At 42.9% G+C, this 25,965-nt stretch overlaps 1 protein-coding gene across 2 annotated transcripts in view; it reads right to left on the bottom strand.

Moving 5' to 3' along the window:
* PPFIA3 (PPFI scaffold protein A3) overlaps positions 1–25,965 on the bottom strand; it is a gene marked incomplete at its 3' end in the record, with an annotated part of 942,579 nt that overhangs the window by 56,860 nt on the left and 859,754 nt on the right. For both annotated transcript variants that reach the window (XM_077467171.1, XM_077467170.1), the window contains 2 exon segments: positions 503–660; positions 10,771–10,993. In XM_077467171.1, the coding sequence (XP_077323297.1) occupies positions 503–660; positions 10,771–10,993 (381 nt within the window).

Here is a 25,965-nt window from a genome sequence, read left to right as displayed (position 1 = left end):
CTACATAGATAATGCTCCCTCTGGTCCTGTTGGCCAACAGTGGCAGTTATCTCCTATCCAGCCAGTTGCTCTGTTATTGGGCAACAAACCCTGCTTGGGAAATGGTGCTCCTTTGCTCCCCATTGGCTGGCAGTGGCATACCCCTCATTCTCTTTTCCTAGGTAGCACCTCCATGCTCTCTGTTCCATCCCCTCAGGCCTGATTTCAGCATCACAAGCCCAGTGTTTTGGATTCATGGCAGCATTTTGATCCCTATCTTTTGCCTTGCCTTGCTGTTCCTGCCTGCCAAGCTTTATCTCTCAGATTCTCCTGTTACCAATGCCCTTTCTTGGAAAAAAGATTAATCTCCAAGATGCTGCCTGGCCTGACTTCAGACTGTCTCTGGATTAAGTTAATTTCTTAAGGTAATGGGAGCTGCTATAGGTAAAGCAACATGTGTCAGTTTTAATTTCTGGCCTTGGCATTAGGGCAAGCATTCCAGCATTTTAAAGAGAATTCCTACCTTGCCCGAGACTCTCTTCCATCTTCTAAAGAGCTAGCCTGAAGAGCAAGAGCCTGTGTCATCCTTTCTAGTCGTACAGCCCGTGGTGTTAAAGGAGGTGTGGTCTCGCTCTGCATCAAAGCTTTCTCATCCCTGCTTTCTTCTTTAGGAATATGATTCTGTGCAAAAAAGACAGTATATTACACACTACATAGTCACATAGTAGGCAAGTTTGAAAAAAGACAAGTCCATCAAATGTGTGTGATTTTATGTCAGTATTATATTGTATATCCCTGTATGTTATGTTATGTTTGCTCAGGTAAACAATGGGTGGTCCCTCACGCTATCAAAGTGGGTTCCAGTGCAAATCCAATGCAAAATAGTGCAAAAAAAAACACTACATTGAGTGGCAAAAATAAAGTGACAGTGTTTTTTTTGCACTATTTTGCATTGGATTTGCACTGGAACATTACACAGCGATATATATGTATATTTGGTTATTTACGTTTATGTCATTTGCATAGGTTTATTGTTTACAGCATTTGCAAAGATTATTGTTGTCATCGTTTGCACATTGATTATATTGCACAATGAGTTTAGTATCCACAGTTATTGGTCACAACACTTACATAGTGATTATGTCTGCATTTGCCCAGTGACATATTGATATACCCCTATATTGCTTAGCACTATCAACAGCACTGATCATGTTTGTTCAGGTGCCTATCTAATAGTTTTTTTAAATTATTGATGCTCCCTGCTGAAACCACTGCCTGTGGAAGACAATTCCACATCCTAACCGCTCTTACAGTAAAGAACCCTCTACACAGCTTTAGGTTAAACCGCTTTTCTTCTAATTTTAGTGAATGGCCGCGTGTCTTATTAAATTCCCTTTCGCAGAAAAGCTTTATCCCTATTGTGGGGTCACCAGTAAGGTATTTGTACATTGAAATCATATCCCCTCTCAAGCGTCTCCTCTCCAGAGAGAACAAGTTCAGTGCTCGTAACCTTTCCTCATAACCAAGGTCCTCCAGTCCCTTTACTTGTTTTGTTGTCCTTCTCTGGACTCTCTCCAGTTCCAGCACATCATTCCTGAGGACTGGTGCCCAGAACTAGACAGCATACTCCAGGTGCGACTGGACCAGAGTCTTGTAGAGTGGGAGAATTATTGTTTTATCTCTAGAGTTAATCCCCTTTTTTAATGCATGCTGATATTCAGTTTGCTTTGTTTGCAGCAGCTTGGCATTGCATGCCATTGCTAAGCCTGTCATCTACTAGGACCCCCAGGTTGTTTTCCATCTTAGATTCCCCCAGAGGTTCTCCCCCTAGTGAGTAGATTGCATTTATATTTTTGCCATCCAAAAGCATTATTTTACATTTCTCTACATTAAAACAAATTTGCTATGTAGTTGCCCACCCCATGAATTTTTTCAGATCTTCTTGCAAAGTTTTCACATCCTGTGAAGAAGTTATTGCCCTGCTTAGCTTAGTATGGTCCGCAAATACAGAGATTGAGCTGTTTATCCCATCCTCCAGGTCGTTTATGAATAAATTAAATAGGATTGGTCCCATGACAGAACCCTGGGGGACCCCACTTTCCACTCTGGACCATCTTGAGTACTCCCCATTTAGCACTACCCTCTGAACTCACCCCTGTAGCCAGTTTTCAACCCATGTACTCACCCTATGGTCCATGCCTTACTTTGTACAGTAAACATTTATGGGGAACTGTATCAAATGCTTTTGCAAAATCCAGATACACTACATCCAAAGGCCTTCCTTTATCTAGATTGAAAAACAAAGAAAAGGCGCCTCTAAGTGTAGAATTAAAAGCTGTTTAATTTCCCCAAAAAGGGTTAAAAACACTTACAAGATATGTAGACTGGCAGAGCATATCATTAATATCCATGTAGGTGGTCCGGCATGAATGCAGTGGTCACTGGCATATACCAGTTCTTTAGGCTGTGTGTGTCCAGTAGCAGGGAGGTCCAGGGGATGCCAACAGGAAAAACAGCAGGGAGCTCCAAGAGAACTGACAGGCCAGTCCGCAATCACAGTCTCAAAACACGAGGATCCTGGAAGTGACGTCAGCGTCAGGAGACAATAACCAGCAACCAGCGTGGACCACAAACAGGAAGCAAAACAGGAAGCAGTCATCAAAGAGGGACGCGTTTCGGAACATCTCATTGGTTCCTTTATCAACCTGATGACTGTGTGTGTATGGGACTAATTTATACTACCTGGGCGGACCTTAGGGGCGGGGATATGTAAATGGAGCGTTATCACAATATAAAGGTATAGGACAGGGGGAGAAACGGAAACAAAATCCCTATCCAAACAAAAAAATATGATTTCTTACAGAGCAACAACCAATAAGCGACATTTAAAAATAAAAATAAACATAAAATGAAAATGAGAATCAATATTTTTACACAGTCTTCAATAATGGGTCAATTAGGTCTAGGCATAATATATAAGACTGAAGGGGAGGGAGTAGGAAAAAAAAAAAAAGTTTTCCCTACTCCCTCCCCTTCAGTCTTATATATTATGCCTAGACCTAATTGACACATTATTGAAGACTGTGTAAAAATATTGATTCTCATTTTCATTTTATGTTTATTTTTATTTTTAAATGTCGCTTATTGGTTGTTGCTCTGTAAGAAATCATATTTTTTTGTTTGGATAGGGATTTTGTTTGTTTCTCCCCCTGTCCTATACCTTTATATTGTGATAACGCTCCATTTACATATCCCCGCCCCTAAGGTCCGCCCAGGTAGTATAAATTAGTCCCATACACACACAGTCATCAGGTTGATAAAGGAATCAATGAGATGTTCCGAAACGCGTCCCTCTTTGATGACTGCTTCCTGTTTTGCTTCCTGTTTGTGGTCCACGCTGGTTGCTGGTTATTGTCTCCTGACGCTGACGTCACTTCCAGGATCCTCGTGTTTTGAGACTGTGATTGCGGACTGGCCTGTCAGTTCTCTTGGAGCTCCCTGCTGTTTTTCCTGTTGGCATCCCCTGGACCTCCCTGCTACTGGACACACACAGCCTAAAGAACTGGTATATGCCAGTGACCACTGCATTCATGCCGGACCACCTACATGGATATTAATGATATGCTCTGCCAGTCTACATATCTTGTAAGTGTTTTTAACCCTTTTTGGGGAAATTAAACAGCTTTTAATTCTACACTTAGAGGCGCCTTTTCTTTGTTTTTCTGTTTACTATTCAGAGATTGCTTCTCTCCATAAGTGCAGCCCTAAGTGTGGAAGATACCCTGTTATAGACTTTCTGGTTCATAAAGACATCTGTTTTTTGCTTGGTCCTGAAGTTCAGAGCGCCCTTACAAACTGTATCTTTATCTAGATTGCAGCTCATCTCCTCATAGAAGGTTAATAGATTGGTTTGGCAAGAATGATTCTTCATGAATCCATGCTGATTACTGCTAATGATAACGTTGTCATTACTAAAATCTTGTGTATATAGTCCCTCATCATCCCCTCCAAGAGCTTGCATACAATTGATGTTAGGCTAACTGGTCTGTAATTTCCAGGGATGTATCTTGGCCCTTTTTTAAATATTGGCACTACATTGGCTTTTCTCCAATCAGTTGGTACCATTCCAGTCAGTAGACTGTTCGTAAAAATTAGGAACAATGGTCTGGCAATTACTTGACTGAGTGTATTAAGGACCCTCGGGTGCAAGCCAGCCGGTTCCGGGGAGAAGAATAAATGCAATACCCTTTTCCATCTCCCCATCCTAAGTATCCAGATTCCCTTCATCATTCTTTATGGGACCAATATGATCTGACCTCCCTTTCTTACTATTTATGTACTTAAAGAATTTCTTGGAATATTTTTTACTCTCTTCCGCTATGGGCCTTTCATGTTCTATCTTAGCCGACCTGATTGTACCCTTACATTTCTTGTTGCATTCTTTGTAAAGTTGGAACGCTGATGATAATCCCTCAGCCTTGTATTTTTTGAAGGCCTTCTCCTTGGCTTTTAAATACATTTATGCCACCCAGGACTTTTATTAGCTCGTTTTAAATGTATTTCCCATTGGGATGCAATGGCTAATGCCCTTATTTAATATGCTCTTAAAGCATACCTATTTTTCCTCCCTATTCTTTGTTCCTAAGATTTTATCCCAATTATTATCTTCTACCAATACAAGAAAGGGGGATGTATAACCAATACACTGGGACCTTAAATGAGGTGCACACCCATTATCCAATCTGGATAAAAAATAGATTTGTGGAGAGGGGCGATTTGGTGCCAAAATTGGCATGACATTGGTGGGGAACTGTCGGTATATTAGTGGGCCCATCTGGGCATCCCCATTTAAAACACCTAGGCGATCAGGTCGCACTGCTTGGTCGCACTGCAGTCTACCCTTGGATCTGCTATCACAAGGTAAACTTGAGATATGGTTGTACAACCACCTTGTTTTCCTCTTTCACCTTTCTATTACAAATTCTTTAGATTCTCACTTTCATCACCTTGCATGTCTTCAATGCACATGTTCCACTCTTTACTTCACCATATTCTATTATGTCTAATCACTCTACTTTTTGGGTTTCCATGTACCCCCATTGGATATTGGTGTGCTCACACCTCTTACAGCAGTGTTACCTGATTGGCCACATATAATAATTTTTCTATTTACTTCAGACCCCACTGTAGCCGATTATTGGCACAATTTTAATTATATCACAATAACCTTTATTGTTGGGGATGCTCGTGTGTGAGGCCCGGTGTTCCCGCAAATCCCAACACCTAAGCTCCCAGGAGATGTACATATGGCGACCCTCCCACAACTGCTCAGTTTGAACCTCTAATGGGATGTAAGTCTTTTGAATTAGACTATTATTTTTCCTGTATTTTTTACATGTTTTTCCATCTAGACCATTACAGATACTTTTTTTACTTTCATAGACTATACAGCATCCGCTCCTGATGAGTCGGATGTATCGATGAAATGCATCGAGCCTTATAGGATGCAGCCTCCACCCTATACATGGCACTACCATATTTTATTTCCATCTACTATGGTTACCCTACCATACTTACCTATATTGCATATGTGGTTTCTGACATGGTATATACTGTCCTATATGGTCCTATTTTATATGTAGTTATATTTCACCTTGCCAATTTGTTGTATTCTGCATGTTCAGGATTTTATCCTCTATGCACCTACTTGTTGCTATTGATATTCATTGCCCATGTTAATAAACATGTCAATTCATTTTTACAATTGTGTTATTAACTGACTCATTTAAAGTCCCAGTCTATCTTCTAGCAAGGATCATAGTTAAGGAAGTTGGCTCTTTTGAAATTCAGTGTCTTTGTATTCCCCTTATGTTTCCTATGTGTGTGATTTATACTAAAACGAATTGATCTGTGATCGCTATTTCCTAAATTGCCCTATATTTCCACATCCGTGATCAGGTCTGTAATTGATAGTAATTATTAGGTCTAGTAATGCTTTGTTTCTAGTTGGTGAATTTACCATCTGACCCATGCAATTGTCCTGCAAGACATTTAGGAACTGGTGAGCCTTAGATTAATGCGCTGTTCCTTCCACCCAGTCTGTCTGTATAATTAAAATCCCCCTATTATAATGACACTTTCCATTCTTCCCGCTAATCCAAATTGTGATAGGAGGTCCTCCTCCTCCCTATGGTTAGGGGGCCTATAGCATACTCTGAGTATTACTTTCCCCCTTCCTCCCTTTGTAGCTCTACCCATAAGGATTTCCACCTCCTCCGTTAGTTATGTCATCTCTCACATTCACTTGTACATAATTTTTGATATACAGGCATACCCCTCCCCCTTTTTTACCCTCTCTCTTTTTACTCTATCCCTGCGATATAGGGAATACCCTTGAATAGTTGCAGCCAATCATGAGAGCCGTCGAACCAAGTCTCTGTAATTCCTACAAAATCGAAATCCTCCTCGTACAACAGTAGATCTAGTTCTCCCATCTTGCCTGCCAGACTCCTGGCATCGGTAAACACGCCACATAGTTTAGACCAGTCTCATACTATCTACTTATTGGGTGCTCTGGGGTTGCAAATAGGACTTGTTACTATACTTACCTCAGGTTTAGGTGCTTTAGTCAACCTACCGCTAATGCCCCTAATACTAGCCTCTGGAATATGTTCCGCGCTGACTATCTTTACCTCTGGAGTTTAAAAGCCCCTCTAACTTTTCGACCATCTTCACTCCCAGCAGAATTACTACTTTTTTTATTTAATCATAGATTTCAAAGGCTAAAAACAAGAAAACACATGCAGCCGACAAACAATTTCCAAAGGAGCAATGAGGAAAGATTTGAGGAACTGAATTTATTCTCTCTTGAGGAAAGGAGATTAAAGGATAAGTTCACTTTTGGGAACATGTTACATAGTTCCCAGTGGTGCAGCCACCACCCGCTGCACCCCCCCCCCCAACTGTGGCAGCAGTACGGGGAGAAGTTCCCCATACTAGCTGTCAGATTTTGAAAGCAGCATGGCCGTGCGGGGCTCCACCCATGTGGCTGTGTCATTCATTCACAGAACTCTGTGTATGAATGAAATACAAGTCCCAACAGCCTTAGCGGCTGTCGTCTTGTAGTTCTTAATGAACTACCACGGCACTGTAGAGTGCCGAGGTAGTTAATTGAGTCTTCTTGTCAGCGAGTATCAGCTTATCCGTACGGGATGTATGGGTAAGCAGATACACTGACAGTGTGCAGGAGATCTTCAAGGCATCAGAGAGTTGCTGATCACTTGTGCAATGCTTTACATGCTCCTAATACAAAAAATAATAAATGCACATTTAATTTTTTTACCTGTAAAGAGATGTGCATTTATTATTTTTGTACAAAGTTAAATTTATCTCAACATGTATAAATAGGAAAGTGGTAAGTGGTCCATATAGTGAACTTGGTGTTGAGTTATTCACTTTAAAGTCCTCACAGAGGACAAGGGGGCACTCTTTATGTCTGAAAGAAAAAAGATTTAATCTCCAAATATATAAAAGTTTCTTCACAGTTAGAGTGGTGGAAATGTGAAATAGACTCCCTCAAGAGCTGGTTATGTCCAGCTCAGTAAATTGCTTTAAAAAGGCCAGAATTCTTTCCTGAATGTACTGTATATAATCTAACCGGATACTAACATTTATAGGTAAGTATAAGTTGATCCAAGGAATATCCGCTTGCCTCTTGGGGGATCAGGAAGGAATTTTTTCCCCTGCTGGAGAAAATTGAATCAGGCTTTGCTGGGTTTATTTTGCCTTCCTCTGGATCAGCTGTGGGCATAGTAATGTGTGTGTATATAGGATTGAATTTTTTTCCCTTTTATTGGTGAACTAGATGGACTTGTGTCTTTTTTCAACCAGACTATGTAACTATGATATAACAGGGCTATTAAGGGGTGTTTTGGGATAATGATGCAGGTTTGGATAAAAAAAGATAACCAGTAGCACCATTAGAGCTGTGTTGAAAAATATATATATTTGGCTATCCTAGATCAGATTTTACTACAATTTTCCGGGGAAACAGAGATTATTAGCTATTGGTAATACGGGTAGCAACAAGGAACATTAATTTACTAGAATAACAGACTGAGTCCCATACCTTTTTTTTTTTACCTAGAAAGCATCTGGGGTTAAGAGAGGGTTGCTGAGCTAAGCAGCACATGGAAGCCAGAGAAAGGCAGTGAGCTCAATCGAGGCACAGTTGGGGAGTTCCAATAAATCTCACAAGTGGAGTACGTTCAAGTGAAAGAAAATGTGAGAAAATGTAAGCTTCTGAAGTGAGAGAAAGGGTATCATTCAGAGCTGTGGATTTGGTTGAAATATTTTGAGGCCAGAGAACAGAGCAAATTGGTAGAGAGAACAGCAAAGGTTGGGGAGAGATATATGGGGATTAGCAAGAGTCGGGAGGGCATCATCTGTGAAAAGGTTGATTTTGTATTTATATCCTGCATTAGTGACCCCAAGACATCCCAAATCGCCACAGGTTCAAGGCCAAGATGATAAAAAAAATAAAAATAAAGTGGGCAGCCTTCCTCGTGCCCAGTGTATTCAAAAGAGACAATAGTAATGCCATACATATTGCACCATGGCGGAAGGGTTCAAATACAAGGCAGTGAACCCACAAAAAACAGATCCTCAAAACCCCATTTATAGTGAATATATTTCAAGTAAACCTATGATAGTCAAATTCTTTCTAGATGTTTAGGGAAAAAAGGGTGACAGGAACCTTGTGTTGTTGCAAAAGATGAATAGGGTGGACTACCTAACTTAATTTCTAGCCTGGTGCCCAAGGAAAAACTCTACCCTATCCCTATGTATGAGAGTCTGTAAATGTCTGGAGTACTTCTTATGTATACTGAGATAGTGGGAAAAGTGAAGTTTTGAAAATGGTTTTACTATTTCCTGGAATAAGTTCATGGTTATAGTGGGTAGTGGGGAAGACTGCAAAGACAAACTATTTTTGATGGATCAGAGGCGAGGTTGCCAATGTAAGTGTTGTTGGGGAAAAGGGGCTTTGCAGTAGACTTAAATCTGTTTGCCAACTTAGAGGCTGGTTTGTTGGCACAAGAGAAATATCTAGGCTTAGACCAGCGTGAAATGTTTCAGCCTTCACTGTGGATAAGTGATCTAGTAATTTAGCATATTTGTCACATGTCTGTTAGCAATAATCAGCTGGAATTTCCATACACTCTCTGAAGGGGTTATGTAACTCTTTTATTCTTTTTGCAATTGATTTGGCAAGTAGCTATTTAAATCAGATGATTTCATAAGGTTGCCTTTTGAGCATCACATTAAATGACTGGGAAAGAGGAGTGTAAGTTTTACAGAGAAAACATTCTGTATATGGGTTTGAATTTGAAGGGAAGTATCATGAGTGGTAATTAAGGAATTCTATGATAACACGTTTTATCAGCTTTGTAATAGCAATACAAACAATAGTGATTATGGACAATCCAATATACAGCAAGTTAAAAAAAAAAAAAAAAGACTTTCATGTTGTAAGTACTGCTTGTCTGCTGGCCATCCCTTTCCATGACTTTCTGGATTCTCTGCCTGCTTTTCAGCTTAGTGCCTTGCTGTCTGCAAGCAGTAATTCCTGTACTGGCTTTGCCTCCTAAAAGTCCTCTGTAGTTCAGAAAACAGGCTCTATGAAATGTGACACAACAGTTCCCACTCAAATGGTATAGTGAATACACATCACAGAATTCAAGGAAGTAAATGTGCAGAGATCTTCACTAAGTACGTTTACAAAGTTTGACAAGATAATTCCGATTTTAAAGGGGTAGAATTAACTGAAATGCAATGTGAAAATGAATATACAATTGTACATTGTGACTTTTAATATGCTTTAAAGATTTGTTCAGTCACCATTTGAAGACAGTCGTACCATGTGGCTATAGTCTATACTTTAGTTGGAGGGGTTGTAGTCCAACTATTGTGCGCTATAGATATCAATTCTGGAGATGAGGGGTAATTTTTGGAATGGTAAGAAGATATGGTTGATCCTACAGAAACTTTGATGGGGGTTGGAGATGTATGTAAAGTCCTTGGTCCAGGGATTGAATTCTCGAAAAATGTGTCCATAAGGTAAAGAGGTTAGAGAACTGTCTGCAGGTGGGATTCCTGGGAGGTATTGTGGGTGGGTGTGGATAACAGGGTGTCTTGACAATCTAGCATATAGTCCAAGGTCAGGTTCGACTCTCCCATCACTATCGAAGCTCCCTGTTTATGTTGAGAAATTACTGTCATAATGTGGGAACCTGGTTTGGAATCTGTCTGGTGCATCATATAGTTTACCCCGAAGGAGGGGGTATCTGCCAATAGGGTTATCTATCTCCAGGGGGCACCTTGAACTTTGTTTTGAGAGCTAGCCATATGAAAGCTAGGGTAGAGCTTTCTAAGAAATGGGCAGAAATCGGAAGGAAACCTGGATCCTGAAGATTTACAATATTTATTTAGTGTGTTTTAAAGCAATGGAAAGCTTTAGCTCTCCTATTAGAAGAGTTAAAGCCCTCAATGGTTTGGGGGAAAAATAATTAGGAGGTGTGGAATCGTGGCTGTCAACACTAGATGGGCCACAATGAGACACATAGCATCCTTATGTGCCCTGGCAATGTAAGGGTGGGAAAGGTCCTGAGCCTTGTGGAAAAAGGTCAAGTCTCCTTTTATTTTAGCCAACACCAAGTTAGTGATGAAATGGGAGAAGACATCAACAGATTTACAACATTTACTAGAATCGCAAATTTAAGAAACAATACTCACAAATTTATCGCCTTCTCGAGCTGGACTATGGGGAGTAATCCGTGGGGTTGAGTGTCCACTACTGGGTGGGGAGGGGCTGGCCAGAGTAGAAGTGGTGACAGAAGTTGGAATAGAACTAGCTGAGCGGTAACGTCCCAGAGATCCATCAAGAGTGCCACTAGTAACCCTGCTCTCTATCTCCTCTGCGCGCAACTCAGTAGTCTCCTTCTCTTCCTGTATAAGCCTGGCAAAAGAGACAATATAAAAAAAAAAATACCATTACTATTTATGTGTTTAGCACTGACACATTTTGTTGTACTTCACAATCATAAGAAAAAATGCAAAAAAAAAAAAAAAAGGGCTAACATAATGGAAAAGAGATCTCATCTAAACTCTATATCATCCAAGTCTAACATAATCTCCTAACAAGGTTTTCTGGAATAACACAATTGACAGCAGGTGCTATTAAATGGAGATTAAACAAGACAAAACTCCAGCCCTAAGATTTTTTGGTCTTATGCTGGCCATTAGACATGTGCAGAGTAAAATATTTCGTTTCGGAATTTCGTTTTCGTCCGAAAACTTAATTTATTTAGTTACTCCCGAAATTCGTTTTTATTTATTTTGTTTTTCGTTCAAAAATTGCATTCGTCCGAAAATCCACATGAATTACGGTCGAATCTGTCTTTGAAGGCTTATGGTGTCTGTCGAATGTATAAAGAAGATTCGACGGAGCTAGTATATAGCATACTTTAGAACCCTATTAAAGTCTATGGGACTCCAACATTCAAAATCTAAAGTGCTAATTTTAAAGACTAATTTGCAAGTTACTGTCCTAAAAAGTGTTTGGGGACCCGGGTCCTGCCCCAGGGAACATGTATCAATGCAAAAAAAAGTTTTAAAAACTGCAGTTTTTTCGGGAGCAGTGATTTTAATAATGATTAAAGTGAAACAATAAAAGTGTAATATTCCTTTAAATGTCGTACCTGGGGGGGTGTCTATAGTATGCCTGTGAAGGGGCTCATGTTTCTGGTGCTTAGAACTGTCCCTGCACAAAGTGTCATTTATGCAGGAAAAAAAGTCCTTTAAAATCACTCGCAGCTATTATGAATTGTCGGCTCCCGTAATACAGAGAACACTCATTGAAAGTCATTGATAAAAAAATAAATAAATACATTTAAAAAAAAGCGTGGGGGTCCCCCACGTGACGTATGGGTGACCTCGCCCCCCTCTGATGTAACGGAAACCTGCCTGTGTTACATCAGAGGGGTGCGGGGTCACCCATACGTCACAGGGAACCCCGGGTTTCCCCTTGCGTCAGAGGGGGGCGGGGTCAGGTGACGGGTGGCCCCGCCCTCCGTATATAAGAAACGTCAGGCCGCCGGAATCCTTGCAGTGTCTCCACAGCGGAGACAGAAGAAGGATGGATCGCTGCGCTGGATGAGATGAGACATCGCTGGAGAGATGACCGTCCGTCGCTGGATAGCAAGAGTGGATTACCACCGCTGGAATCTTTTTTTTGTATTTTTTTTATTTTTAATAAAGATATTTTTCAAAAGTGTGTTTGTCTTATTTAACTATTTTTTACACTTTCTTTGTGAAATACTTTTGTACCCCCTTACCATTTCAAACAGGGGGGGGCGGGATCTGGGGGTCCCCTTGTTAAAGGGGGCTTCCAGATTCTGATAAGCCCCCCGCCCGCAGACCTCCACAACCACCGGCCACGGTTGTGGGGATGAGGCCCTTGTCCTCATCAACATGGGGACAAGGTGCTTTGAGGGGTCACAGACCCCCAAAGCATCCTCCCAATGTTGAGGGCATGTGGCCTGGTACGGTTCAGGAGGGAGGGGGGCCGCTCTCTCGTCCCCCCCTCTTTTCCTGCGGCCTGCCAGGTTGCGTGCTCGGATAAAGGGTCTGGTATGGATTTTTAGGGGGACCCCCACGTCAATTTTTTCTTAAATTTGAGGCAGGGTTCCCCTTAATATCCATACCAGACCTGAAGGGCCGGTTAATTGAATTTGGGGGACCCCCACGCTTTTTTTTTAATTTATTTATACATTTTTTTATCAATGACTTTCAATGAGTGTTCTCTGTATTACGGGAGCCGACAATTCATAATAGCTGCGAGTGATTTTAAAGGACTTTTTTTCCTGCATAAATGACACTTTGTGCAGGGACAGTTCTAAGCACCAGAAACATGAGCCCCTTCACAGGCATACTATAGGCAACCCCCCCCCCCCTACGAAATTTAAAGGAATATTACACTTTTATTGTTTCACTTTAATCATTATTAAAATCACTGCTCCCGAAAAAACGCCCGTTTTTTTAAAACTTTTTTTTGCATTGATCCATGTCCCCTGGGGCAGGACCCGGGTCCCCAAACACTTTTTAGGACAGTAACTTGCAGAATCTTTTCTCTCTGTCAAATCTTTTTTCTCTGTCGAATATTTTCTCTATATAATCTTGGACTAATAGAGGTAAGGTTAGGCACATTCGACCACAGGTTCTATAGACAGATTGTTATTGTCAGAGTCATGTCGAATCTCCTATTCTATATCGAACTGTTGTAACAATGAAAACGAAAATAAAGCATTTATTTATGTCGGATCTTTTGTTTTTCGGATTTTGTGCTTTCGTTATCGTTTGTCAAAACGAAAACGAAAATAGCTGAAATTCGGACGAAAACGAATGCACATGTCTACTGGCCATACACCATACAAGTCTCCTCTATGGATCTCCCCCAGATCTACCAAAACCACACAATATCAGGCCAAATCCAAACACCTTCAATGTGTGTGCAATCAGACAGGCCCTTGTACCACACAGCTGAGGGCAAACCCAAAGGAAATTGAATAAGAAAATTGCACGGTGTATGGCCAGATTTATTGGAGACAACCTATCAAAAAACGAGTGATTCCGAGTGGTATCCAGTGCAGCTGAAAAAATTTCCAGAGAGAGGTTCACATGAATACAATTTAAAATCAGCGGTCAGTGGAACTCAACATAAATACAATCAATTAATTAAAAATATCACATTTAATCAAAAGAGAAGCACAGGTAAAATCATTAATATCTAGCACAACAGTGAGGGATGTACTTATTGCACAGTCAAGTAAAAATCCAAAAGTAGAAATAAAGCAAAAGTAATAGTACACTGTGCCGCCTTCCTTCAGGAAACAAGGGATTAACTCTCGGTTATAGGTCTATTAACAGGCAGCCAAAGCATAGAGGACTCATAGCTTCATGTTGCAGTAACTTGGCAATTCACTTATTGCAGTCTGCTGTCCACTTAAAAAACATGTGCGCTATTTTAATCTCGAGTTGAGATGACCAGGGATCAGTCTGCACTGCGCCAAGACAGTCACCAGAGTACCTCTATTCACGATGAGCAGCGTCCTATAGCGTATGTCCGGGAGACATCGGGTTGGTGTTCCATGACGCCCACCGTGTGGTGAAGAGGGGAGGAGCCTGAGTCGCTGGGAACGACCGGAAAAGGACAACCGCTACCATTCAGAAAATGGAGCTCCCGTTCCGAAGGAAAGGACGGTCAGTAAAGCTCAGTAAGTTGCCGTGACGACCGTGACCTGACATGTTTCGCGCAACAGTGCTTGTCCTGTGTCATTTGGTCCCCTGTAACACCTAAAAAAAAACTGGCTGATCCTGCCAGTTTTTCCACACCCCTCTATAAACTGACCACATTGTATCATGACTCCTGAGAACAGACACTGTGGTCAGTTTCAGCCTATGTCATGAACAGCCTGCTATCTGCTCCTATGTCCTCCTCCCCTCCCCTTTATGTGTGTGTGCCGCCCCTCCCCCCTCCTGCTGCTCTCATAACACTAACCTCTATACACAATCAGTCCTGCTGCCTATTGTAGTATCCCCCTCTGTGAATGATTTATAAATATAAATGCTGTAAATACTTAAATGAAGATCCAAGATTGCAATCACATGACCAGCCAGCTCTCTCCTCCTTTCCTCCAGACTGACATCAGCAGGGAAATCTCAGCCCCGCCCGCTGCATCTCTCAGAGGAGAAAAGGAGAAAGCTAGCCAGTCATGGAATCGCAATCTCGGCAGTGAAATTAGGAGTTTTCAGCATTTTTATAAATCACACACAGAGGGGGATACTATAATGGGAGGCATTGCTGATGGTGAATAAAGGTTAGAGTGGCTTAACAACCACTTAAATTATGCCTAAGCAGTACCCTAAAAAATGCATTTTGTCTGCAATTCTCTGGATGAAGGAGAACAGGGGGCACCTTTTGCACAGCAGCATTTTCAGTCTAGGGAGGAGGGGGATGTTGGTGCATCTAAGGCCGCGTACACACGGGCGGATTGTCTGGCCAACTAAGTTCGTCAGACAATCCGACAGACAGTCCGTCCAAATTTTGAATGAACGGACTTGACCACACACGATGAACAGACAGTCCGCTGAAAGCTTGCGCGATGACGTGTACAGCACGTACGACGGGACTAGAAAAACGACGTCCAATACACTGCAATGCAACCTTCGGCCGTGTAAATCCTTTCTGAGCATGCGCCATACTTAGTCCGTCCAACTTGCCTACACACGAGCGGACTGTCCGCTGAAACCAAGTTTGGACGGACAAAACCAAGTTTGGACGGACTGTATTACGGAAATTCCGAAAGACTTAGTCCGCCAGACTGTCCGCTGAAAAAGTCCGCTGAAGCCCACACACGAGCGGATTGTCCGCTGAAACACGGTTCAGCGGACTAAGTTGGACAGACAATCCGCACGTGTGTACGCGGCCTAAATCTAGAATGTCTAGCAAACTGAACTCCAAATTTTCCTTTTGAGACACCACATTTTCCTTTTACCACCACAGCAGTATCATGAGTTATATTCTCCAACAGGGCTGCATTATTAGCACAATTTTCTATCTTTCGGTATCTTTAGCCCTTGTTCACATCTGAAATCGCACAATTTCAAAGCTGCATGTCAGTGCAACTTCAGGTGTGACTTGTGCCGCGTACACACGGTCGAACTGTTTGGCGTACTTAGTCCGTTGAAACACATTTCAGCGGACAATCCGCTCGTGTGTGGGCTTCAGCTGACTTTTTCAGCATGCAGTCCGGAGTACTAAGCATTTCGGATTTTCCAAAAATCTGTCCGTCGTACTTTGGTTTCAGCGGACAATACGGTCGTCAGTATGCTAGTTCGACGGACTAAGAATGGCGCATGCCCAGAAAGGATTTACACGGCGGAAGGGTGCTTTGCTGTGTCTTGGACTTCCTATTTCTAGTCCCGTCGTACGTGCTGTACACGTCATCGCACAAGCTTTCGACGGACTGTTTGTGCATCCATGTGTGGTCAAGTCCGTTCAGTGGAAAGTACGACGGATTGTCCGTCGGATTGTATGACGGACTAAGTACGTCAAACAGTTCGACCGTGTGTACGCGGCATTGGAAGACATCTGTGTGGCTTCATGCACAGACGTTTATGCAAGTCACACCCGAAATTGGCAAAAGTAGTGCAGAAACTACTTTTTCAAATCTATGAGGCACCGCAAAAAGTCAGCATCACACCAATTTGAAGACTGCCATTGCTGACAATAAGGTGCGACTTGTCGTGTGATTTAACCTGTCAAATCGCACGACAAGTCACTCTGGTGTGAACACAGGTTTAACTCAGTTATCTGGCAAAGAGTCTTTTCTCCAACAAAAGAGCAGTAACAGCTGAACTCAATAAAAAAAAAAATTGAACATGCATGTTTTTGTTATGAATTAATGGCACCACTACGTATCTGCTAAAGGGCAGCGTTTTTGTGCGTGTTGGAAAGGTGCACGATTTGCATGTGTTTCCGACATGTACAAAGTATGAACATAGCCTATGTGATTATGTTCCTGCAAATGTGAGCATGGTATGGATTGTGTCTCTTTGGACATTTTTCTGCTTTTGTCAGTATAATACTGCTTGTGTTAAGAGTGTACTGATTATATTTTTACAGTGGTTTTTAGCTGTGTCTGTAAACTAGTTGTGTTGTCTTCATGGATATGTTTCTGGTTAAGATTGCTTTAATTTGGTTTTGCTTTAACTTCTGTATGTATGAGCATAAATTTGCTAATGTTATATCAAGGCAAATCTGTTTAGGTTTCTGTGTGTTGGGTGGGAGTGCACACACAAGGTAGGCGTTGCACTGGACAAAAAAAGTATAAATCTAGCCCTGGTGATCATTTCAGAAAAATTTTCAGGCACACAGGGAGTGCATTGGTTTAAAGCCCCATTTACACTATCAGACTATCTGCTGAGTTTTTCCTTCAGATTTACCAAAACCATGTAGTAGAAGGGCCTGCCTGATTGCATACACATTGAAACTCCTAAGGTTTGTCCTCATATTATATGGTTTTGGTAAATCTGAAGGAAAAACTCAGCAGATAATCTGATAGTGTGTATGGGGGCTTTACTGAGTCAACATAAGCATACAATGCAATGATAAGAATATATGCATCAAGCTAATCTCCTTTACTTGTATCTAAAAATAATTTGAATGAGGCACAACCTTTTCAGCCTTACAAGTAGTGAACACTTTTTTCTGTTTTATTTCAAAAGCGTTTCAATATTGAGCTAGATTGTGTTTGCCTTTGTATTCATTCCTAATGTATCATACATCTATTTTGGGGGGACAGAAAAAACTCTTATCTGAATATGCTTGCATTCTTCCATTCATATATTCTGATTTTATAGATGATCTTTAGTAAGTAAGTGAATAATAGAAAAAAACACAGATCATTTTTTTACAAATGCTAAAATCAGGCCATTAGTACAACCCCAGATTTTTACCCTAAGATATAATGACTAAAATCTTCTCATTACAAGCATTTCTCATAATTGTGATTTTAAAATAATATATGGAGTGAAACAGAATGACATTAAAGCATTACATTACATACATTTTTTTGGAATGTAATATAAACGACTAACCCAAGATAAAATAAATTGGATTCATACAAACAGAAATGTGTGCAATAATTCAAATTAGGCAGGTCTTTGAGCATAAACGTGCTGAGTGACATTGCCTGCTGAAATTCTGATTTAGCCCAGGTTCACACTGACAGCGGGATTGAAATTGTGCGAGTTCAGCTGAACAATTTAATTTCCGCATGTCAGTCCCAATTTCGGGGGCGATTTCAGAGACATCTGTGCGGGTTGTTGCACAGAAGTCTATACAAATAGCACCCCATACTTTTGGGAATCGGTGCGGCACCAAAAAGTCAGCATCACACCGATTCGGACGGTGCCATTTACGGCAATAGCTGCCATGCGATATCAAATCGCATGTCAAATCGCTGCAATGTGAATAAAGACGAAACAAAACTTTTAAGTGATTGTAAAAAGTTTTTTTATCAAAGCGGTAATACACCGCGCCTGGTCATTTTTACCTATAGGTAACATTATAATAAGGCTTACCGGTAGGTAAAATGAATATACCCTTAACGTGCACGGTTTAGGAGATATTCAACCCTGAATGCAGCCAGTTATGTCACCGCACATGCACTCTGAAGCTCTGGCATACTTTGCCAGACCTTCAGAGCTTCGTGCTGGAACCGAGAGTTATCAGAGGGAAATGATAACATCGCGTCCTGGCCAATCACATAGCCGCAGCGTGCTACCCCAGAAGAAAGACTGGGGAAACATGTCGGCCTTCTCAGCGGTGAAAGCACAGCACTGGAGGGCTTAGGCCGCGTACACACGGGCGGACTGTTCGCCCAACCTTGTTCGGCAAACAGTTTCATCAAACAGTCCGCTCAAAATTTGCATGAGCGGACTTGCCCACACACGAGCGGACTGTTTGACGAACAAGGTTGGGCAAACAGTTCGCTCAACTTTTGAAATGAACGGACTCGCCCACGTAAGGCGGAGGCAAGTCCGCCCATTTCGAGCGCGTGTACAGGTAGGCGGGGCCCGCGAAGGAGACGTCGCGGGCTCCGCCGCCTGGAATGGGCTTAAAGGGGAACCCCAACGCCGAAAAAAAATCGGCGTGGGGGTTCCCCCCAAGTCCACACCAGACCCTTGTCCGAGCACGCTACCCGGCCGGCCAGGAAAGGGGGGCGAGCGAGCGCGCCCCCCCTCCTGAGCCGTACCAGGCCGCGTGCCCTCAACATGGGGGGTGCCTTGGGGAAGGGGGGGCCGCGCGGCCCCCCCACCCCAAAGCACCTTGTCCCCATGTTGATGAGGACAAGGGCCTCTTCCCGACAACCCTGGCCGTTGGTTGTCGGGGTCTGCGGGCGGGGGGCTTATCGGAATCCGGGAGCCCCCTTTAAGAAGGGGGCCCCCGGATACCGGCCCCCCACCCTATGTGAATGAGTATGGGGTACAATGTACCCCTACCCATTCACCTGTGAAATAAAGTACAAATAAAAACACAACACAGGGGGAAAAAATATTTTATTGCACAGCCGGGGGTCTTCCGTCTTCGGGGGTCTTCTCGCCGGACTCCTCCGCTATGTGTGTGTAGCTCTTTTGCCAGCGGAGGAGTCCGGCTTTCTTCCTCCCCGCCACCGGCCTCTTCTCCCGACTTCGGGGTTCTTGTCCCCCTCTTCGGTTCTTCTGCCGGGCCACCGCGCCTGGTCCGGTGGCCCGGTCTTCTGTCGCCGTCTTCCGTTCTTCTGTCGCCGCCTTCGGTTCTTCTGCCGGGCCACCGCGCCTTCTTGTAGCTCTTTTACAGGCGGTGGCCCGCTCTTCTGTCGCCGTCGCCGCCTTCCGTTCGTGTTCTTCTTCTTGTTCTTCTTGTTCTTCTCCAGGCGATGTTGACACGTCGCTCCCTCCGGCCGGAATGCCAGAGCCGCCCTGCGCTGTGACTTATATAGTGACAATGGGGCGGGGTCACATGGTATATGTCACATGGGTTGATGTCACATGGTGACCCCGCCCCCTTACGATGTCATAGTCCCCATGTGACATCAACCCATGTGACCAACCCATGTGACATATACCATGTGACCCCGCCCCATTGTCACTATATAAGTGACCGCACAGCGCGTCCCCGGCATTCCGGCCGGAGAGCTCGTCGAGTCAACATCTCCAGGAGAAGAACAAGAAGAACAAGAAGAAGAACACGAACGGAAGGCGGCGACGGCGACAGAAGACCGGGCCACCGCCTGTAAAAGAGCTACAAGAAGGCGCGGTGGCCCGGCAGAAGAACCGAAGGCGGCGACAGAAGAACGGAAGACGGCGACAGAAGACCGGGCCACCGGACCAGGCGCGGTGGCCCGGCAGAAGAACCGAAGAGGGGGACAAGACCCCCGAAGTCGGGAGAAGAGGCCGGCGGCGGGGAGGAAGAAAGCCGGACTCCTCCGCTGGCAAAAGAGCTACACACACATAGCGGAGGAGTCCGGCGAGAAGACCCCCGAAGACGGAAGACCCCCGGCTGTGCAATAAAATATTTTTTCCCCCTGTGTTGTGTTTTTATTTGTACTTTATTTCACAGGTGAATGGGTAGGGGTACATTGTACCCCATACTCATTCACATAGGGTGGGGGGCCGGTATCCGGGGGCCCCCTTCTTAAAGGGGGCTCCCGGATTCCGATAAGCCCCCCGCCCGCAGACCCCGACAACCAACGGCCAGGGTTGTCGGGAAGAGGCCCTTGTCCTCATCAACATGGGGACAAGGTGCTTTGGGGTGGGGGGGCCGCGCGGCCCCCCCTTCCCCAAGGCACCCCCCATGTTGAGGGCACGCGGCCTGGTACGGCTCAGGAGGGGGGGCGCGCTCGCTCGCCCCCCTTTCCTGGCCGGCCGGGTAGCGTGCTCGGACAAGGGTCTGGTGTGGACTTGGGGGGAACCCCCACGCCGATTTTTTTTCGGCGTTGGGGTTCCCCTTTAAGCCCATTCCAGGCGGCGGAGCCCGCGACGTCTCCTTCGCGGGCCCCGCCTACCTGTACACGCGCTCGAAATGGGCGGACTTTCCGAGCGGGAACAGTCCGCTCATTTCGAAAGTACAGCGGACAAGCCCACACACGGGCGGACTGTTCGCTCAAACACAGTTTCAGCGGACAGTTTTTCGGAATTTCCGAAAGACTTTGTCCGTCCAACTGTCCGCTGAAACTGTCCGCTGAAAGCCCACACACGAGCGGACTGTCCGCCCAAACACTGTTCAGCGGACAAGGTTGGGCGAACAGTCCGCCCGTGTGTACGCGGCCTTAGTTCCAAGGTGATTATTTTTTTTTAAACATTTGTGGTTTACAACCACTTTAAATAATAAACATGTTATACTTACCTGCTCTGTGCAATGGTTCGCACAGAGTGGTCCAAACCTCCTTTTCTGGGTTCCCCTGCCAGCAATCTTGGCTCCTCCTCTTTCAAGTGCCCCTATTGTAAGCCACTTGGGCTAAATCCCAAGTTGGGCTGTGTGCATTCATAGACACAGGCAGTGTGGCCCTGCCCTCCACTCCTTTCTCACAGGCTTTGACTGAAAGCAGCAGAAGCCAATGGCTCTCACTGCCGCTGAGTCTCCTGTGGGAAGAGAGAGGGCAGAAGAGCTGCTGCAGATGGGCACAGCGCTAGATCAAGATAAGGTTCAGGTAAATGTATTTAAGGTTGAACATTTTTCAAAAGCTGCAACCAAAGCCCCTTCTTAAAGTGGATGTAAACCCAATTCATGAAATTTGAGCTGGACACATATCTACTGTGTTTTCTTATCTCTCTTCAAAGCACTATGTCCCCTGGCTGTCTCCTGTTCCATTCTTCTGTTATCAGCCTGATAACTCCTGACAAGTTCTCCATCACATATAATAAAAGCAGCCTGAGTTTTGTGTTGGGGAGGATGCTATAAATAGATTAGAAGAGCCCTGAACAATTTAAGGGACAGAGCTGAAAGTCTCTACCTATGAGGAGAGGGGGTGTGTGCCTTTCCTCCAATCAGTTGTCTTGGCTGTATGCCCAGGCTTCACTGCAGTGTTAAACAGGAAAAGAAAATCTCCTAATACGGTGTGCACTTTCTAAACCGTATATAAAGAAGAAGACAGCCGATATACATTTAAAACCTATGTAGGGAGATTTGTTTCATCCCTGTATATCTTCTGAGGCTGTTCACTTCACTGGTTATATGGAGGGTTTACATCCACTTGAATGTAGAAAATGTATTAAGGTAAAACACCTTTTACCCTTTCATTCTGATAAGAATAGAACAAAAAAGACTGGATTTACACACTTAAAGGGGTTGTAAAGGTAAATGTTTTTTCACCTTAATGCATTCTATGCATTAAGGTGAAAAAACATCTGACAGTGCCTACGCCCCCAGCCCCCGTTTTACTTACCTCACCCCTCGAAAATCCCGCGCTCGCCCCCTCCGTCCTTTCCCCTGTTCAGCCTGGCCGCTGATTGGCTGGAGTGGATGGATGGAAAGCAGCGCAGCCATTGGCTCGCGCTGCTGTCAATCGCATCCACTGACGCAGAGTGCCGGGGGGCGGGGCTGTGTGATTCAGCGAGCGGCTATAGCCGCCGGCTGTATCACGTGAGCGCGCCCGCAGGTGCTTCTCACCATGCGAGGGAGCTCGCATGAACGTCAGAAGCACCTGCGGGAGGAAGCCGAGACAGCCGCCGAGGGACCCCAGAAGAACAGGTTTGGGGCCACTCTGTGCAAAACGAGCTGCACAGTGGAGGTAAGTATAACATGTTTGTTATTTAAAAAAAAAAAATTCACTTTACAATACCTTTAAACTTTGGTTTGGGGTAAAGGGCTTTTTTTGCTATTTGGCACTGCGGTAATTTACCTGGCAATCGTGCAGTCATAGTTACATAGTTAGTCAGGTTGAAAAAAGACAAAAGTCCATCCAGTTCAACCACAAAAAATAAATAATATCATCATACAATCTCATATACCCACAGTTGATCCAGAGGAAGGCAAAAAACCCCAGCAGAGCATTATCCAATTTGCTAAAGCAGGGGAAAAAAATTCCTTTCTGATCCCCCGAGAGGCAATCGGATTTTCCCCGGATCAACTTTACCTATAAATGTTAGTACCCGTTTATATTATGTACACTTAGGAAATAATCCAGGCTTTTCTTAAAGCAATCTACTGAGCTGACCAGAACCACCTTTGCAGGGAGTCTATTTCACATTTTCACATCTCTTACTGTGGAGAAACCTTTCCGTATTTGGAGAGGAAATCTCTTTTCCTCTAGACGTAAAGTGTGCTCCCTTGTCCTCTTTGTTGACTGTAAAGTGAATAACTCAACACCAAGTTCACTATATGGATCCCTTATATATTTGTACATGTTGATCATATCCCCCCTTAATCTCTTATTAAGAGTGAATAAATTCAGTTCCTCTAATCTTTCCTCATAGCTGAGCTCATCCATGCCTCTTATCAGTTTGGTTGCCCTTATCTGCACTTTCTCCAGTTCCCCAATATCCTTTTTGAGAACTGGTGCCCAAAACTGAACTGCATATTCCAGATCAGGTCTTACTAATTATTTGCACAGGGGCAAAATTATATCTCTCTCTGGAGTCCATACCTCTCTTAATACAAGAAAGGACTTTGCTTTGGAAACCACAGCTTGGCATTGCATGCTATTATTGAGCTTATCATCTACCAAAACCCCCAGATCCTTCTCCACTATAGATCCCCCAGTTGTACTCCCCCCTAGAATGTACGATGCATGCATATTCTTAACCCCCAGGTGCATAACTTTACATTTCTCAACATTAAACCTCATCTGCCACAGTCGCCCAATTAGACAGATCATTGAGGTTGGCTTGTAAATTGGAGACATCCTGTAAGGACGTTATTCCACTGCATAGCTTGGTGTCATCTGCAAAGATGGAAATGTTACTTTTGATCCCAGACCCAATATCATTTTTAAAGGTATTAAAAAGTAAGGGTCCCAGCACTGAACCTTGGGGTACTGATAACCTTAGACCATTCAGAGTAAGAATCATTAACCACTACTCTCTGAATTCTGTCTTTTAGACAGTTTTCTATCCATTTACAAACTGATATTTCCAAACCTGTAGACTTTACCTTACACTTGAGCATGTGTGCGGAATTGTATCAAACACTTTTGCAAAATAAGATGCCACCCTTCTGTCCCAGGTTTTACTTACCTCCTCATAAAAAGAAATCAGGTTTGTCTGACAATTTCTGTCTTTCATGAATCCATGCTGTCTGTTGCTTAAAATATTTTTTTCCTGCAAGAACTTGTCTATGTGGTCTTTTATTAATCTCTCCAGTATCTTCCCAACAATAGAAGTTAAACTAACAGGTCTATACTTTCTTGGTAAAGACTTTGTTCCCTCTTTAAATATAGGCACCACATTGGTCCTGCGCCAATCCAGTGGTACTACTCCTGTCATTAATGAGTCCCTAAAAATTAGATACAATGGCTTTGAAATTACAGAGCTCAATTCTTTTAGGATCCGTGGGTGGATGCCATCAGGTCCAGGTGCTTTATCCACCTTTATTCTGTCCAAATATTTCTGGACCATATAACTTTTGAGCCATTGTGGATTTGGGTCTGTGTCACTACCACCCCCATTATGGACATGAGCTTCCCCATGCTCCTTTGTATACACAGAGCTGAAGAAAGTATTTAATAAATTAGCCTTCTCTTTGTCCCCAGTCACCCACTCTAGATTATTTTATAAAGGGCCTACATGCTCAGACTTGATCTTTTTACTATTAATATATTTGAAGATTTTTTGGGGGTTTGTCCTACTATCTTTTGCAATCTGTCTTTCGTTTAGAATTTTTGCATCCTTGATTTCCTTTTTACATATTCTGTTATATTCTTTGTAACATTTAAATGACACTAGTGTTCCTTCATTTTTATATTTTTTAAAAGTGCTTTTTATAGTTTATAGCTTTTTAAACTTTGGCCGTGAGCCACATAGGTTTTATTTTTAGCCTTTTAAACGTATTGCCCATGGGAATATACTTTGCAGTAAGTTCACAAACAGTCTTTTTGAACTGCAATGCAGTCTTTTTGTCATGCAACACTGTACCCAATTTACATTTATATCCATTTTTTTCAAACGAATAGAGCTTTCTTTTGGTGGCATTTTTTATTATATAAATATAAAAATACTGAAAGTTTTGAAAAAAAAATCACTTTTAAAAACAAAAAAAAGTCCCAATAAGTGTGTATTGATTTGTTTGCCTAAATGCTAGAGTCTACAAACTATGGCATTTATACTGGATTTTATTTTTCTTATATATGCAATTGTGCTCAAAAGTTTACAAACTCTGGCAGAATTTATGATTTCTTGGCCATTTTTCAGAGTATATGAATGATAACACAAACATTTCTTTCACTCATGGTTAGTGTTTGGTTGAAGACATTTATTATCAATCAACTGGGTTTACTTTATTTAAATCATAATCACAACTGAAACTATCCAAATGACCCTGATCAAAAGTTTACATACCCCAGTTCTTAATACTGTGTATTGTCCCCTTTGACATTAATGACAGCTTGAAGTCTTTTGTGGTATTTGTGGATGAGGCTCTTTATCTTCTCAGATAGTAGAGCTGCCCATCCCTGCCCATTATGTTTAGCTGCCCATTATTTTTTTGCAATATAAACAGAAAAAGACTGAAAATTTTGAAAGAAAATGATATTTTCTACTTTTTGTTATAAGACAAATTGAATAAGCTCAATTTTAGTCATACATTTAGACCAAAATGTATTCAGCCACATGTCTTTGGTAAAAAAAAAATATGTCAATAAGTGTATATTAATTGGTTTGCGCAAAAGTTATAGCATCTACAAACTAGGGTATATTTTCTGGAATGTACACAGCTTTTAGTTTATGACATTTCTCATTTCTCGAGGTGCTAAAATGGCAGGGCAGTACAAACCCCCCCCAAAAATTACCCCATTTTGGAAAGTAGACACCCTACGCAAATTGCTAAGAGGCATGTTGAGCCCATTGAATATTTTATTTTTTGTCTCAAATGATTGAATAATGACAAAATTTTTTTTTATAAAAAAGTTGTCACTAAATGATATATTGCTCAAACATGCCATGGTTATATGTGGAATTACACCCCAAAATACATTTTGCTGCTTCTCCTGAGTACAGGGATACCACATGTGTGGGACTTTTTGGGAGCCTAGCCAGGTACGGGGCCCCGAAATCCAAGCACCACCTTCAGGATTTCTAAGGGCGTACATTTTTGATTTCACTCCTCACTACCTATCACAGTTTTGAAGGCCATAAAATGCCAAGATGGCACAAAACCCTCCCAAATGACCC

Source organism: Lithobates pipiens, unplaced genomic scaffold (assembly GCF_037356315.1).
Source record: "Lithobates pipiens isolate NorthernLeopardFrog02 unplaced genomic scaffold, aLitPip1_a1.2 Scaffold_48, whole genome shotgun sequence".
NCBI classification, from domain to species: domain Eukaryota; kingdom Metazoa; phylum Chordata; class Amphibia; order Anura; family Ranidae; genus Lithobates; species Lithobates pipiens.
Note: the sequence above shows the minus strand (reverse complement) of the source record. Positions and strands in the feature narration are given on the sequence as shown.